This window comes from Heptranchias perlo, chromosome 11 (genome assembly GCF_035084215.1).
Source record: "Heptranchias perlo isolate sHepPer1 chromosome 11, sHepPer1.hap1, whole genome shotgun sequence".
NCBI classification, from domain to species: domain Eukaryota; kingdom Metazoa; phylum Chordata; class Chondrichthyes; order Hexanchiformes; family Hexanchidae; genus Heptranchias; species Heptranchias perlo.
In genome coordinates, this window is record NC_090335.1 from 48,832,790 (window position 1) to 48,847,754 (window position 14,965).

Genomic DNA, 14,965 nt, shown 5'->3' on the forward strand with positions numbered 1-14,965 from the left:
CTGCACAAAAACTAGTAGCAGTCACTTAGAAATGTTACATTATTTTGTTGTCATCGGTTGTTCTCTGAGGAAGAGACGATCATATTGAAGTGAAATTCTGTCATTGTCCCTCATGGACCAGTCAAGTTGAAAATGGTAACCAGAATCTGCTGTTCCACTGAACTTCAGATATTTCTGTTTGTGAAGGAAATCTCACTTCAATTGGTTCCAGATTGAATTTTGATTGTACTTCTGTAAATGCTTTCACTGACTGCTCTAGAAGCTCATCATCCCAAAGCACATTGTAATTATTGTTAAACTGGGGAATTCACATGTAGATATGTGAGGACCTGATCAACTTTCTGATTGTAAATAGTTGGTCAGTGAAAGAGAGCGAGAAAATTTAGGTGTTTAACTTAAACAAACTTACGACTCTTTTAAAATAAATGGTCTTCAATCATCAACAGATGTTTCTTTGCGATAAATGCCTTAGTCTATATGGGATACAGCTCTGAATATTAGCGCACAGCTGAATTAGATTATGTGTAAAATGTAGCCACATTTAGTGTCCCTGTTTTTTTCTCTGTAGTCTGGAAAGCTACAGCTCTTTGATTTAGCTTCAGGAAATTTGTTGGAGTCATTTGATGCCCATGACGGAGCAGTGTGGTCCATTTCACTGGCACCAGACCAGGTAATGCATTCTGCAAGATTTTAGCTGTATAGTTTATTTTTAAGTGCAATCTGAAAATTACCCTTGCATTACCCTTACTCAAATGTCCTTGTAATCCATTTAAGATGTAATCACTCACTCAGATAGACAGAATCTAGTAAATGTACCATTAAAAATTAGCCTGTTGAAAAGGAGGCCACTCTTTTGTTAGCAGGTTAAGGAAATGTGTAGAAATGGAGTCTGGTTTCTAAGTGCAGGAGTTATCTAAAACGTCTAAGGCGCTGTTAAGCCAGTATATATTTAACACATCGGTATATGGTATTCTGGGTGGGAAGGGAGCCCTAAAGCTTAGCTGCTACATGAATAAACTAATTACATCTGTGGCAGATAGCTTTGAGGGTCTCATCATCACAGCCGAGTGCCAAAACTGAATGATGTGCCAATGGCAGTAACAGCCTCAATCCAAGGCCAGAGTCAAGTAACATGATGGCCTTAACTGTTCTGCCAGTAGTAGAGAAAACAGTCTCCCCTGCCTCCTGCACTCTCACCTCCAAGTGTGAGGAGCTCATGGACTACTTTGTGACTAAGATTGAGACCATCCGCTCAGCAGCCTCTGCTGCTTCCCTCCCTTCCCCTAGCCCAACAAGCTAAACTTCCCCTAAGGTTCCCCCCTGCCCTAGCCCTGAACTCTCATCTTTTTCTAGTTTCTCTGCTATCTCCCCTCATGCCCTCTGTAAGCTCATCTTGACCATGAGACCCACCTCCTGCTCCCTCAACCCTATTCTCACCAAACTGCTGACCACCCAACTTCCTTTCTGGCCTGCATGTTAGCTGATACTGTTAATGGTTCCCTCTCCTCAGGTACTGTCCCCCTTCCCTTCAAATCTGCTGCTACCATCCCCCTCCTCAAAAAATCCAGCCTTGAACCCCTTGCAACCTACCGTCCCATCTCCAATCTCCCTTTCCTCTGCAAAGTCCTACAACGTGTTGCCGCTTCCCAAATCCGTGCCCTTCTTTCCCGCAACTCCATGTTGAATCCCTCTAATCAGATTTCTGCCCCTGCCACAGTACTGATACGGCCCTTATCAAAGTCACAAATGACATCCTATGTGACTGTGACCATGGTAAACTATCCCCCCTAATCCTTCTCGACCCGTCTGCAGCCGGTTGACTATACCATCCTCCTCCAACACCTCTCCTCCATTGTCCAGCTGGGTGGGGCTGCGCTCACCTGGTTCCATTCTTATCAATCCAGTCATAGCCAGAGAATCTCCTGCAATGGCTTCTCTTTCCACCCGTGCACCGTTACCTCTGGAGTCCCCCAAGGGACTATCCTTGGCCCCCTCCTATTTCTCATCTACATGCTGCTACTCGGTGACATCATCTGAAAACACATCATCAGGTTCCACGCGTATGCTGACGACACCCAGCTCTACCTCACCACCACCTCTCTCAACCCCTCCACTGTCTCTGATTTGTCACACTGCTTGTCTAACATCCAGTACTGGATGAGCAAAAATTTCCTCCAACTAAATATTGGGAAGAGTCCCCGCCACAAACTCTGCTTTCCCTTTGCCACCAAATCCATCCCTCTCCCTGGCTACTGGCTGAGGCTGAACTACACCGTGCGCAACCTTGGTGTCCTATTTGACCCTGAGATGAGCTTCCGACCACATATCCGCTCCATCACCAAGACCGCCTATTTCCACCTCCGTAACATCGCCCATCTCCGCCCTTGCCTAAGCTCATCTGCTGCTGAAGCCCTCATCCATGCCTTTGTTACCTCTAGACTGGACTATTCCAATGCACTCCTGGCCAGCCTCCCATCTTCCACCCTCCATAAACTTGAGCTCATCTAAAACTCTGCGGTTCGTATCCCAATTCACACCAAGTCCCATTCTCCCATCGCCCCTGTGCTCACTGATCTACATTAGCTCCCGTTCCAGGAATGCCTCGATTTTAAAATTCTCATCCCGGTTTTCAAATCCCTTCATGGCCTTGCCCCTCCCTATCTCTGTAACCTCCTCCAGCCTACAACCCTCAGAGATCTCCGCGGCTCTTCCAATTCTTGCCTCTTGCGCATCCCCGATTTTAATAGGCGGCCGTGCCTTCAGCTGCCTAGGCCCTAAGCTTTGGAATTCCCTCCCTCAATCTCTCCGCCTCTCGACCTCTCTCTCTCCTTCTTTAAGGTGCTCCTTAAAACCTACCTCTTTGACCAAGCTTTTGGTCACCGGTCCTAATATCTCTTTATGTAGCTCGGTGTCAAATTTTGTTTGATAATTGCTCCTGTGAAGAACCTTGGGACGTTTTACTATGTTAAAGGCGCTATGTAAATGCAAGTTGTTGTTGTAATTATTCTAAGAATAGAATTGTGGAATTTTATAGTACAGAAGGAGGCTATTTGTCCCATCATGCTCTCTGAAAGAGCTATCCACTTAGTCCCACTCCCTATAACCTTATAACTTTTTCTATTACAACCATGTATCCAACAATACAGCAGCATCGTGGCAGCTGATTTAAAAAAATGTTTCTTAGAAGCGTAAAGAAAATAAATTACGATGAAGTGAGGTATTGTTCCATTTTAAATCCAATAGTCACTCTTAATTCAGGTACAGTGCATTTTGAGGGCAATGTCTGTCTTTACGGTATCTGCAATTGAGATTAGCAGATTTTTGACGGCTCTATGAGATGTAAAGCCAGTTTTCTGCTCCAGACTAATGTCTGCTGCATAACGAACATTGCCGCTGATCAGTAAGCTGGGGGAGACATGGGTGAAGGATTTCCTGTGTCACAGTTTAACTGTAATAGGGTCATTAAATGTAATAGAGGCATTAAGAGTCAACCATGTAGTGTGGGGCTGGAATCACATGTAGGCCAGATCAGGTAAGGATGGCAGGTTCCCTTCCTTGAAGGATATTAGTGAACCAGTTTGGTTTTAACAACAATTCGTTAGCTTTCATGGTCATTTTCTTTCTGATTCCAGCCCACAAAATACCACATTCTTAGTTTATTTTCACAATTTGCCATGGTGAGATTTAACATACAACAGTTGGGTTGCTAGTCGAGTACCACAACCATTAGGCTACTGTTTACAAGTTTGTTGCAAAAATAGTGAGCAGAGGAAATCTAACCCCTATCCCCTCCCAGTAAATAAGAAATGTGCAATGGCACATTGATTTCAGCTCATCACCAGTTATATAAGTGTTGAAAAAAATTATAATTTATTGGAATTTTTTTATCGCATTGAAGTGCAATGCAAACTTTCCAGATGGAAAGTTTGTTAGCTATGGAAATGAAGTGTTCGAACATACTGATACTGGAAAACAGTGGTCTGGATTTTAGTGCAAACTTTTGGGATTAGACATAAATCCAGATTTGAAAGGGAAGTTTCCTAGCAAACTGTGCTGCTTAGTCTCCATAATCAGAATCCTTAATCCCCTTAGTAACAGCTGAATTTGAATCCTGGTGGCAAACGTTTAGCACCGTTACCCTATTGCCAAAGGAAAACATTTCCCCTTTAGAACCTGGATTTAAATCAGACAGAGGGTGAAAGACATTATTCCAGCTGCATTCAATCAGAAAGAGGAAACCTTCATCATCTCTGGGTTAGATTGTGATTGAAATCTCAGAGGTCTCAATGTTATACATTGAATAATCCAATCCCTTCAGAAATATTTTATGAATGTTCCTTCAAGACACCATTTTAAAATTTTATTCGTCATTCTCTTTTTTTTCTAGCGTGGTTTTGTTACTGGAAGTGCTGACAAGATGGTGAAATTTTGGGAATTTGAGTTGGTGAAGGATGAAAATTCTACCCAGACAAGGTGAGCAGTCAGGGAAAAAATAAATTAAGCTTAATTGAGCAGCAATTAAGAGTAAAAGCTGATTGGGCTCCCGCGATAGCTAAGCATGTTTATCCACTGAGTAGCCAAGCTAATTAGTCCCGGAAGATCTCAGATCTGACCATCACTCTGTGCTGAGTTAACTAATCTCAGCGCCCCTGGTTTAAAAAGAGGAGAATCAGTTAGGGTTTCCACTTGTAATCGCTACTGTGGTAATACTGGACTAGACTTCCACAAAGTAGCTTTATTGTTAGTTTATTTATGACCAAAAATGTGTGGCTGATAAAAATGACACATGGAAGTGCACGTGTGGATATTGGGTGAAGACAGGATCGGCTTAACTATGATGCCACTTGCAGTCAGAAACCTGTTGGCTTTTACTCATCCAATTAACAACAAAAACTTGCATTTATATAGTGCCTTTAACGTAGAGAAAACATCCCAAGGTGCTTCACAGAGGCATACGGAAAAATGGGTGCTGAGCCAAAGAAAGAACCATTAGAAGGGGTGACCTAAAGCTTTGTCAAAGAGGTGGGCTTTAAGGAAGGAAAGGGAAGTGGAGAGGGCGAGGGATTTTGGGGAGAAATTCCAGAGCATGACTGAAAGCACAACCTCCAGTGTTGAGGAAAAGGGAGAGGGTTCATCTATAAGAGTTTGGAGTCAGAGGAATGGAGAGTTTAAGGGGGGGAATTACAGAGGTGGAGGAGGTTCCTGGAGAATAGTGGTCTGGACTTTAGTGCAGACTTTTGGGATTAGACATAAATCCAGAATTGATAGAGAAGTTTCCTAGCAAACTGTGCAGCTTATTCCCCATAATCAGAATCCTTAATCCCCTTAGTAACAGCTGGATTTGAATCCTAGTATCAAACGTTTAGCACCGTTACCCCATTGCCAAATGAAAACTTTTCCCCTTTAGAATGTGGATTTAAATCAGACAGAGGGTGAAAGGCATTATTCCAGCTGCATTCAATCAAAAAGAGGACACCTTCATCATCTCTGGGTTAGATTATAATCAAAACCTCAGAGGTGAAAAGACAATGTTGTACATTGAATAATCCAATCCCTTCACAAATATTTTATGAATGTTCCTTCAGAGGATTCAGTGATAGGAAAGGCCTAGGCCATGGAGGAATTTAAACATAAGGATGAGAATTGTAAATTTGAGGCATTGCGAGACTGGAAGTTAATGTACTTCAGAGAGGACAGGGATAATGGATGAGCAGGACTTAGTGTGAAATAGGATACAGGCAGCAGTGTTTTGGATGAGCTGTAGTTTACGGAAGGTGGAGGATGAGAAGCCGGCCAGGAGAGCATTGGAGTAATCAAATCTGGAAACGACAAAGCATGACTGTAGGTTTCAGCAAATGGACTGATAGGAGTGGAGGAAATGGTCTTTGTGATGGAGGGGATATGGCATCAGAAACTCAGCTCAAGGTGAAGCCTAGTGGAGTTTGATGTGGTCTAGCCAGATCTGATGATGGACGGCTTTGCCAATTGTGCGCCGGGTGCATTCAAATTTGCACCCCTTGGACTTGAGAAAGCAACGATGGGGCCTGTAACAGGGGGAACAGCTAGAATGGGAGGCAGTGAAAGTTTTACTGGAGATTAGGGCATCGAAGATGGAGTTGAGGGATTGAAGGAACAAGTCTCCAGTTACAGAGGTATTATGGCAAATGGCTGGCCAAAGCTAGGCAGTTGGAAGTTAAAGAAGGCAATTATAAGTGGCTTGGGATAGAGTTTTTTGCAGGGGCGGATGCCGCAGTAACTGGGGTTGGAAGGGGCCAGGGCGATGTGGGTGGTGAGGAATACAAGTAAGTGGTCAGAGATGGCCCTGTAGGTGATCAAAACCATGGGAGTAGCGAGGCCACAGGGGAGGTTGAGGTTAAGGGGCTTGCTGTGAATATGGGTAGGAGAGTTTTAGGGAGGATAAGACAGCAGTGAATTTGGAGTGGTGAAGTCAAGGAGAGTTCATGTAGAGATTGAAATTACGAAGGATGAGGAATTACTCAGTGCATAGGCTGAGGGGGAGGAAGATATCTTGGGGTGAGGCTTGGGGGAGGTGGGGCGTTGGTGGCCGAAGGCAATGAGGATTTTAAAGGAGAGGCGAGTGGGTTGGAACAAGGTGAGGTGCTCGAAGCAGGAGAAGGTGTCAGAGGAGTAGGAGCAGAAACCAAGGTGTGACTTGATGATAAGGACCACGCTGCCATCGCAGCAATTTGGCAGGGCAGGTGGTGAAACATATAGCTAGGTGGGGAAGCTTTGGTAAATGTCTGTATTGACATCCTGAATTCATCCGTCATCCATAATAAGGTCATGGATGGCAAGAGCCTTTCTTGTGAGTGAGCAGCCATTCTGGACAGAAATGCAGAGAGAAGCGATGATTGTTGATCCTTTGACGGAGTCTGGGAAGGAGTGATGGGTGGGGTAAGTGGGACGGGAAGGAGGTTGGTGAGTTGAGCCCCCAGTCGGCACACTGAGTGGAACACCGGTGTGGAAAGAATGGGGCCAGGAGTTACTGCTCTCAAGGAGGTAATGGCAGATGCCTTGCTGGGCCCATCAGCGAATGCCAAGAGAGGCACAGAGGGTAGTAGTGTGTTCAAGGTTGGAGTGGGGCGGTGGGGACTCAAGCCTGGGACAGTGTCAGGAGATAACAAAAGCTGAAGATTAGTGATGGGTTGTGTTTGGAATTGGAAGGAGCAAAGAACCTGAGAGGGGAGGGATGAAAGGTAGCAGGGCCAAGTGAGGGGAAAGGGAGAAGAGGAAAGCCGAGAGGGGCTGAAAATATAAAACCAAAAAAAGGCAACAGTCCGCCCACATATCTAACTGTTTTTTCAATTATTCCAGGATTTTCAACTCCACTACCCTCCCTTGAAGTTTATTTCATGTGTTGGTCACAGTGTGTGAAAAGCGTCCTGGCACCATTTTCCTTTTGGCAGTTTGAACCTATGCTTTCTTGTTCTGCTGTCATGTGTTCCAAATCTACCTTCTCTATCCCATTTACTATTTCAAATACTTCTTTCTCAATCACCTCCTTTTGAGGCTGAACAGCCCAAGTTTTCTGTGTTTCCTCATATTATAATTCATATAAGGTAGTTACTTCTGGTGTGGCTGATCTTGACCTGTGCTCTGTTTTTCGTTAATTGTAGACTCTCTTTGAATCATATTCGCACTCTGCAGCTGGATGAAGACATCCTGTCTGTGTGCTACAGCCCTAATCAGAGACTGCTAGCAGTATCGCTACTCGATTGTACCATTAAAGTATTCTACACAGACACACTGAAGGTAAAAGCTATAAGGACTCACTAAAACCTTGTAAAATGCATTTGTAAAAGAAGTTCCCCTGGCTAAACAAAGTTTGTAACCTGTTCACCTGCTTCTCTAAACAGGCAAATATTTAAGATCGGGCAGCCATGATGAGGGAAGTATTTATTTTAAAAAGTACTTTCAAAACTTATAAGCAAAGTTTGTTACTCATGTGCATCCCTCCAAAGTAAAATTTGTTCAGTTCAGATCGCAGGGATTGCTGTCACTTAGACTTCACTTCAGCTCAAGGCTACTGTCACATTTCATGATTGTTTGACCATTTGTCCACAAAAGAATTACTTTAAATGTTTTTTAAAGCATATTATACTCTTGCAAATAAATAAAAAAGGGTGTGAGACAGTAAGTAGTTAAGATGCGAATGAACTAGCTTTGACATTGTTTACTTATAGACTGAAAATAAGCAACTGAATAGCCTGTCTCAGCAACACAAAATCACTCACTCCCATTGTATTGGGAAGCCTTTGATCCCTTTCTCTTGCTAAAAACGAGATAAAACACAGAAACAGCATGCTGCACAGACAGTTTTTGAAACAGGAAGGCTACTAAGGCAGTCAGGTTTGCTGAAGAGAAAGTGGTGAGATTTTTACTGATGCAAAGAGGTTAGAAAAGCTGGAGGAGAGAAACCATCTTGTTCAGTCAAATAAGATAGCCCACTGATGTGGGATAGCATGGCCTGTTCTTTATTTTGTATTATTACACAAAAGTAAGTGGGTATAGAAGCCTAGTGTTTATTGTACCAGATTAACAACCCAGAGGTTCAAATCCTGCCATGCCAAGTTGTGAAATTGAATTCAGTAAATCTGGTCATTTGTAAGCTAACATAAGAAAAATAAACATGAAAATTTCTGGATTGCCGTAAAAATCCAACAGCTTTACTAATGTCCTTCAGGAAAGGAAACCTGCCACTCTTACGCAGTATGACCTACAGAGTCACAGTCCAGCCTGGCGCTTGAATAAAGCAACGTGGGACTCCAGAGGAGGTAGTGTCACCCCACTTTGCTTCACAGTCAGTTCGGGCTTTGACACCTGATCCAGAAGTTTAGAGTCAGTGCGAAGCCAAAAACACTTTGCACCGACACTAAATTTGTAGCATAAATGCACCCTGAATCAACTTCTGCGTGAGTGACAAATTTGGAGTTATCTAATGCTTTTAAATCCTCCAAGAAATAGTATTCCATCCTATAGTTTGATCAAAATTATATTGTGAAAATACTAGATGCAGATCAGATCATAAATAGCAGCACAATGTGGGAAGATAAATCAAATGTGTTGATTTTATGGTTTAAGAAAAATGAAAAATTGAATTTATTACGTTGTTTTGGATATGATTCAGAGATGCCGCAGAAACCAGACAGTGTTGAAAAATGTTTATAAATGTTGCTGGTTGCTTGGTGCAGGAAATTTTAAACTTATATAAGTGACGTTTTTTTGATTATTGATCTTTTACATTAGTGGTTAAAAAAAATCGAAGTTTACGCACATAATGTGATCTAAAAATAGTGACCAGTTCCAATATATCTTTTTGTTTTATCTCTGCAGTTTTTCCTGTCTCTTTATGGACACAAGCTACCTGTGCTCTGTATGGATATCTCTTACGTAAGTTTGTTTACCATTGTGCAGCCTGTTCAATATTAGTGTATGTTGCAGGATAAAACAATAGCAAATTACTTCAAAACATTGGGGACAATTTTGGCATATTCTATCTTTTTTCACTTTGGAATATGGTTGCTTTTGACTCTATGAATATGAAGGATTTGGATTTTTAATAAAATCAAACCAAAGTAAATGTGGGCATCATTGAGCTAATGTTACATCTCCATTTATTTATCAAGCCTACTGGAGGTATTGGAGTAAATTCAGTGATTTTATGCTCCTAGCAGAGATTGATCTTGAAGGGAGTGTAGGTCAGGGATAGAGCTACAACACTGTAGCCTAACTATCCGATTTGCATTCTCTTTAAACAGGCTTCCTGCTGTGAACATGAAAAACGCTGAATTGACCCTAGTATTAACGATATACAGAGCTAAAATATAATCAATCTTTATACTTGCATGCTTCCTTTCTTACACAAGTTCTTTTGTTTTAAAACAAGTGTATCTAAAAAGAAAGTCTACCTAGGGATGGGGCTTTCTATACATAGTACACCCACTCCATTATTCACAATGCCAGACTCATGCAGCGAAATTTCCTGTACTGGGAAGAGTACGGTGAACGATGGGGCAGCTCTCCAGAATGCAGGAAATTTGAATCTCCTGCTGTTTGAAGATGGGCTGCTACTGTTTTTGAAAACCGTAAAAAAAAAATTACATTTGGCTTGAAAGCAGGATTGACATCTTGTACCTGGGTCACCTTATCTGTAACTATATATAGTAGTGAGCCTGACATTTATTTTTGGGAGTGATGTAATTGCCCAGTCACTCTGCATTTGTTTTTGTTAGGAGGGATCTTCTTAGTTCAGCACAATGAATTGTGAAAACTGCCAGGCCACCTCTTTATTGAAATGAATATTTCTATTTCTAGATTCTTCTTTCCATGATCTTTTCTGCTACTTTGTTTTTGCATCACTGTTCTTTCTATATTTGTAGGATAGCGCTCTGATAGCAACTGGTTCAGCTGACAGGAATGTGAAAATTTGGGGATTGGAATTCGGTGACTGTCACAAGTCTCTTTTTGCTCATGACGACAGGTATGTTTTAATTTTCCAACAGGCATAGGTGCACTGCTGCAATATCTCCTTCATGAGATCATAGAAGGAGCAGCTAAAGACCTCAAAACCAATTGTACCCTCATCCCAAAGACTGATTTTGGTAAACTATATAATTGTTGCTGCAGATTGTAGTGGGAAATTGTATGTGAAAGTCTCGTCTCAGTTCATTCATGTGATAATCAGAATAAAGATAACAATATCATAATTCATAACTTTAAATTAATTCCCAACACTAGACATGATTGCAGCAATGTCAGGCACAATGGGTGCATTGTACCTGCATTGGTCAGTGTTGTCATTAGAATGGATATTATTTGTATCCCATGTTGTGGACATTGTGAAATGTGGTGCACAGCTTATTTGTAATAGAGAACTTAAGAATTGTTTGATATTACTCTTTTCAGGCTGAGCTTAGATACACATTGGGCATCAGCTGGGGCTGGCCTATGTTAGTCTTGCTATTCTTTTATTTTTATTCGTTCATGGGATGTGGGCGTCACTGGCGAGGCCAGCATTTATTGCCCATCCCTAATTGCCCTTGTGAAGGTGGTGGTGAGCTGCCTTGAACCAATGCAGTCCGTGTGGTGAAGGTTCTCCCATGGTGCTGTTATAAAGGGAGTTCCAGGATTTTGATCCAGCAGCGATGAAGGAACGGTGATATATTTCCAAGTCGGGGTGGTGTGTGACTTGGAGGGGAATGTGCAGGTGGTGTTGTTCCCATGTGCCTGCTGCTCTTGTCCTTCTAGGTGGTAGAGGTCGCGGGATTGGGAGGTGCTGTTGAAGAAGTCTTGGCGAGTTGCTGCAGTGCATCCTGTGGATGGTACACACTGCAGCCACTGTGCGCCAATGGTGAAGGGAGTGAATGTTTAGGGTGGTGGATGGGGTGCCAATCAAGCAGGCTGCTTTGTCCTGGATGGTGTCGAGCTTCTTGAGTGTTGTTGGAGCAGCACTCATCCAGGCAAGTGGAGAGTATTCCATCACACTCCTGACTTGTGCCTTGTAGATGGTAGAAAGGCTTTGTGGAGTCAGGAAGTGAGTCACTCGCCGCAGAATACCCAGCCTCTGACCTGCTCTTGTAGCCACAGTATTTATATGGCTGATCCAGTTAAGTTTCTGGTCAATGGTGACCCCCAGGATGTTGATGGTGGGGGATTTGGCGATGGTAATGCCGTTGAATGTCAAGGGGAGGTGGTTAGACTCTCTCTTGTTGGAGATGGTCATTGCCTGGCACTTATCTGGCACGAATGTTACTTGCCACTTATGAGCCCAAGCCTGGATGTTGTCCAGGTCTTGCTGCATGCGAGCTCAGACTGCTTCATTATTTGAGGGGTTGCAAATGGAACTGAACACTGCAATCATCAGCGAACATCCCCATTTCTGACCTTATGATGGAGGGAAGGTCATTGATGAAGCAGCTGAAGATGGTTGGGCCAAGTACACTGCCCTGAGGAACTCCTGCAGCAATGTCCTGGGGCTGAGATGATTGGCCTCCAATAACCACCACCATCTTCCTTTGTGCAAGGTATGATTCCAGCCACTGGAGAGTTTTCCCCCTGATTCCCATTGACTTCAATTTTACTTGGGCTCCTTGATTCCACACTTGGTCAAATGCTACCTTGATGTCAAGGGCAGTCACTCTCGCCTCACCTCTGGAATTCAGCTCTTTTGTCCATGTTTGGACCAAGGCTGTAATGAGGTCTGGAGCCGAGTGGTCCTGGCGGAACCCAAACTGAGCAGGTTATTGGTGAGTAAGTGCCGCTTGATAGCACTGTCAACGACACCTTCCATCACTTTGCTGATGATTGAGAGTAGGCTGATGGGGCGGTAATTGGCCGGGTTGGATTTGTCCTGCTTTTTGTGGACAGAACATACTTGGGCAATTTTCCACATTGTCGGGTAGATGCCTGTGTTGTAGCTGTACTGGAACAGCTTGGCTAGAGACGCAGCTCGTTCTGGAGCCCAAGTCTTCAGCACTACGGCTGGGATGTTGTCGGGGCCCATAGCCTTTGCTGTATCCAGTGCACTCAGCCGTTTCTTGATATCACGTGGAGTGAATCGAATTGGCTGGAGACTGGCTTCTGTGATGGTGGGGATATCGGGAGGAGGCCGAGATGGATCATCCACTCTGCACTTCTGGCTGAAGATGGTTGCAAATGCTTCAGCCTTGTCTTTTGCACTCACGTGCTGGACTCTGCCATCATTGAGGATGGGGATGTTTACAGAGCCTCCTCCTCCCGTTAGTTGTTTAATTGTTCACCACCATTCACGACTGAATGTGGCAGGACTTCAGAGCTTTTGATCTGATCCGTTGGTTGTGGAATCGCTTAACTCTTTCTATAGCATGTTGCTTCCGCTGTTTAGCATGCATGTAGTACTGAGTTGTAGTTTCACCAGGTTGACACCTCATTTTTAGGTACGCCTGGTGCTGCTCCTGGCATGCTCTTCTACACTCCCCATTGAACTAGGGTTGATCCCCTGGCTTGTTGGTAATTCCTTTTCTGATGTGTGTTGTGGAGAAGTAAGTGGTGTTTGTTGAGGTGAAGAGGATGAAATGTTGGAATTGATATCTGGAAAAAGTGAATTGTAAGGTAAATATTCCAGTGGGATTTGATTGATAAAGCATGTGTAAAAAAGTTTTCAAAATATTTTGTAAAGGAATATCTTTAAAATTTATGAGTGCTGGCAAATGCTTGATATTAAAGGATAACTGAGGAATTGAAAGTGCTGAATACAAGGAAAGAACTGTTAGGAACATTTCAAATCATTACAATTAGTGTAACTGTGAAATTTTAGAGTTCTACTTGAAGTTGTTTGGACATTCAGTATGAACGGACACTTAAACGGTTTCAGTTGCTTGAACTTTTAAATGGTTACAACTTTAAATTTGTGTGTAAAGAACAACTGAAATAGTTACAAGTTCAACGTAGAAAGGAAGGAACAAAGAGTTATAGATGTAGTGGAGGTGATTCTGCAATGGAGTTTAGGGGGAAAAGGTAAAGGCAGAATAATCAGTCTATTGTGAACACATTGAATGATTATGTTACTTGAATTTTAAAATTTCAGTTTGAAGGTGTGTATTGAAATACAGCTGGAACATATTTAATTGTAAATTGATCTACATTTAATATGCAATGAACACATTGAATATACAACTGGGGCACATTTAATATATAATTGGAAAGCATTTAATATCTAGCTGGAATGTACTAAACATATAACCGGAAGCCATTTAATAATTGAATCACATTTAACATGCAAATGATGCACATTCATTTTACAAAAAGAATATACTTATGAAAAACTGGTACACATTTAATAACATGCGTTTAATATACAACTGGAACATGTTTTAATATACCACTTCCTTCAGAATGAAGGAACGTACTTAATATACAACTGGAAATTTCAGCATAGTATTTAATGCTGAAGCTGTTTTCTTCATGCACACTGGGGGATGGAGTGCGATCAGGTGGCAAAAAGGACACTGGGAGGCAGAGCAGGAACAGGTAGTGAGAAGGACACTAGGGCTAGGAGAAGAAGGAATGTGAGAAAAAAATAAAATTAATGCAAAGTAGGTTTAAAAAATGCAGCAAAATATGTGCAAAGCAGGGCAAAAAGAGTATTTTTAAAAAAGGACAGAAAATACCTGATCCAGAGCAGTAAGATGGTTTCCTTTTGCATTTTATGGAATTTATTCTCTGAAATTTGATTTGTCTGTGCCAAGCATGTGGTGGTATCCGTCGTGTAGTCAGCACAGATTAAGCACAGCACTCGCAGAACTCTGCAGTCATATGTTCAATTTTAGTATTACACGTACAAAAAATAAATAAGTATAGGTAAATTCTAGATAAATGCTGAAGAAAAGATAATTTCTTAGCAAAATCGGTGACCCAAATATTGATCATATTTTTTCTGCCTTGTTTCCCTGCAGTGTAATGTATTTGAAATTTGTAGCAAAAACTCACCTCTTCTTTACTGCTGGAAAAGACCGGAAGATTAAACAGTGGGATGCTGACAAGTTTGAGCACATTCAGACATTGGAAGTGAGTATGATTTCAGCTAAAAAACATCAGCCTTTGCAAATGATCAAGAGTGTGGTCTCAAGGTGGGAGTTATTAAGTTGTTTCTCTGCCTGAAGATGGTGGTGGTGCTCTTTGGAAACCCTTTTGTGTATATTGTTTGCTATAATAATTACAAAGAATAACATCACCATTTAAATAACTGTACAGCAAGAAAAGGAATTCTTGCTTTGAATTCACACTCTTGAAACTTGTTAGCAAGTAGCAAAAGGTTTAATAAGTTGGTGCTGCAGAGTAAAAGCTACAAAAGTCTACACATTTTTCTATAATCATTCATTTTCTATCATTGATCAAATTTCTGTTTTCTTGTTAAACTGGTTGCACCCATCAGATATGCAGTATTATTGTTCACTCTTTTGTTCAA

The 14,965-nt window shown here is 42.1% G+C and overlaps 1 protein-coding gene across 3 annotated transcripts in view; it reads left to right on the forward strand.

The window, feature by feature from the left end:
• Positions 1-14,965, forward strand: part of wdr3 (WD repeat domain 3) — a 59,258-nt gene that overhangs the window by 26,886 nt on the left and 17,407 nt on the right. For all 3 annotated transcript variants that reach the window (XM_067992955.1, XM_067992956.1, XM_067992957.1), the window contains 6 exons: positions 569-670; positions 4,388-4,473; positions 7,638-7,773; positions 9,355-9,411; positions 10,401-10,501; positions 14,454-14,565. In XM_067992955.1, coding sequence (XP_067849056.1) covers positions 569-670; positions 4,388-4,473; positions 7,638-7,773; positions 9,355-9,411; positions 10,401-10,501; positions 14,454-14,565 — 594 coding nt within the window. The remainder of the gene's footprint in view (positions 1-568; positions 671-4,387; positions 4,474-7,637; positions 7,774-9,354; positions 9,412-10,400; positions 10,502-14,453; positions 14,566-14,965) is intronic.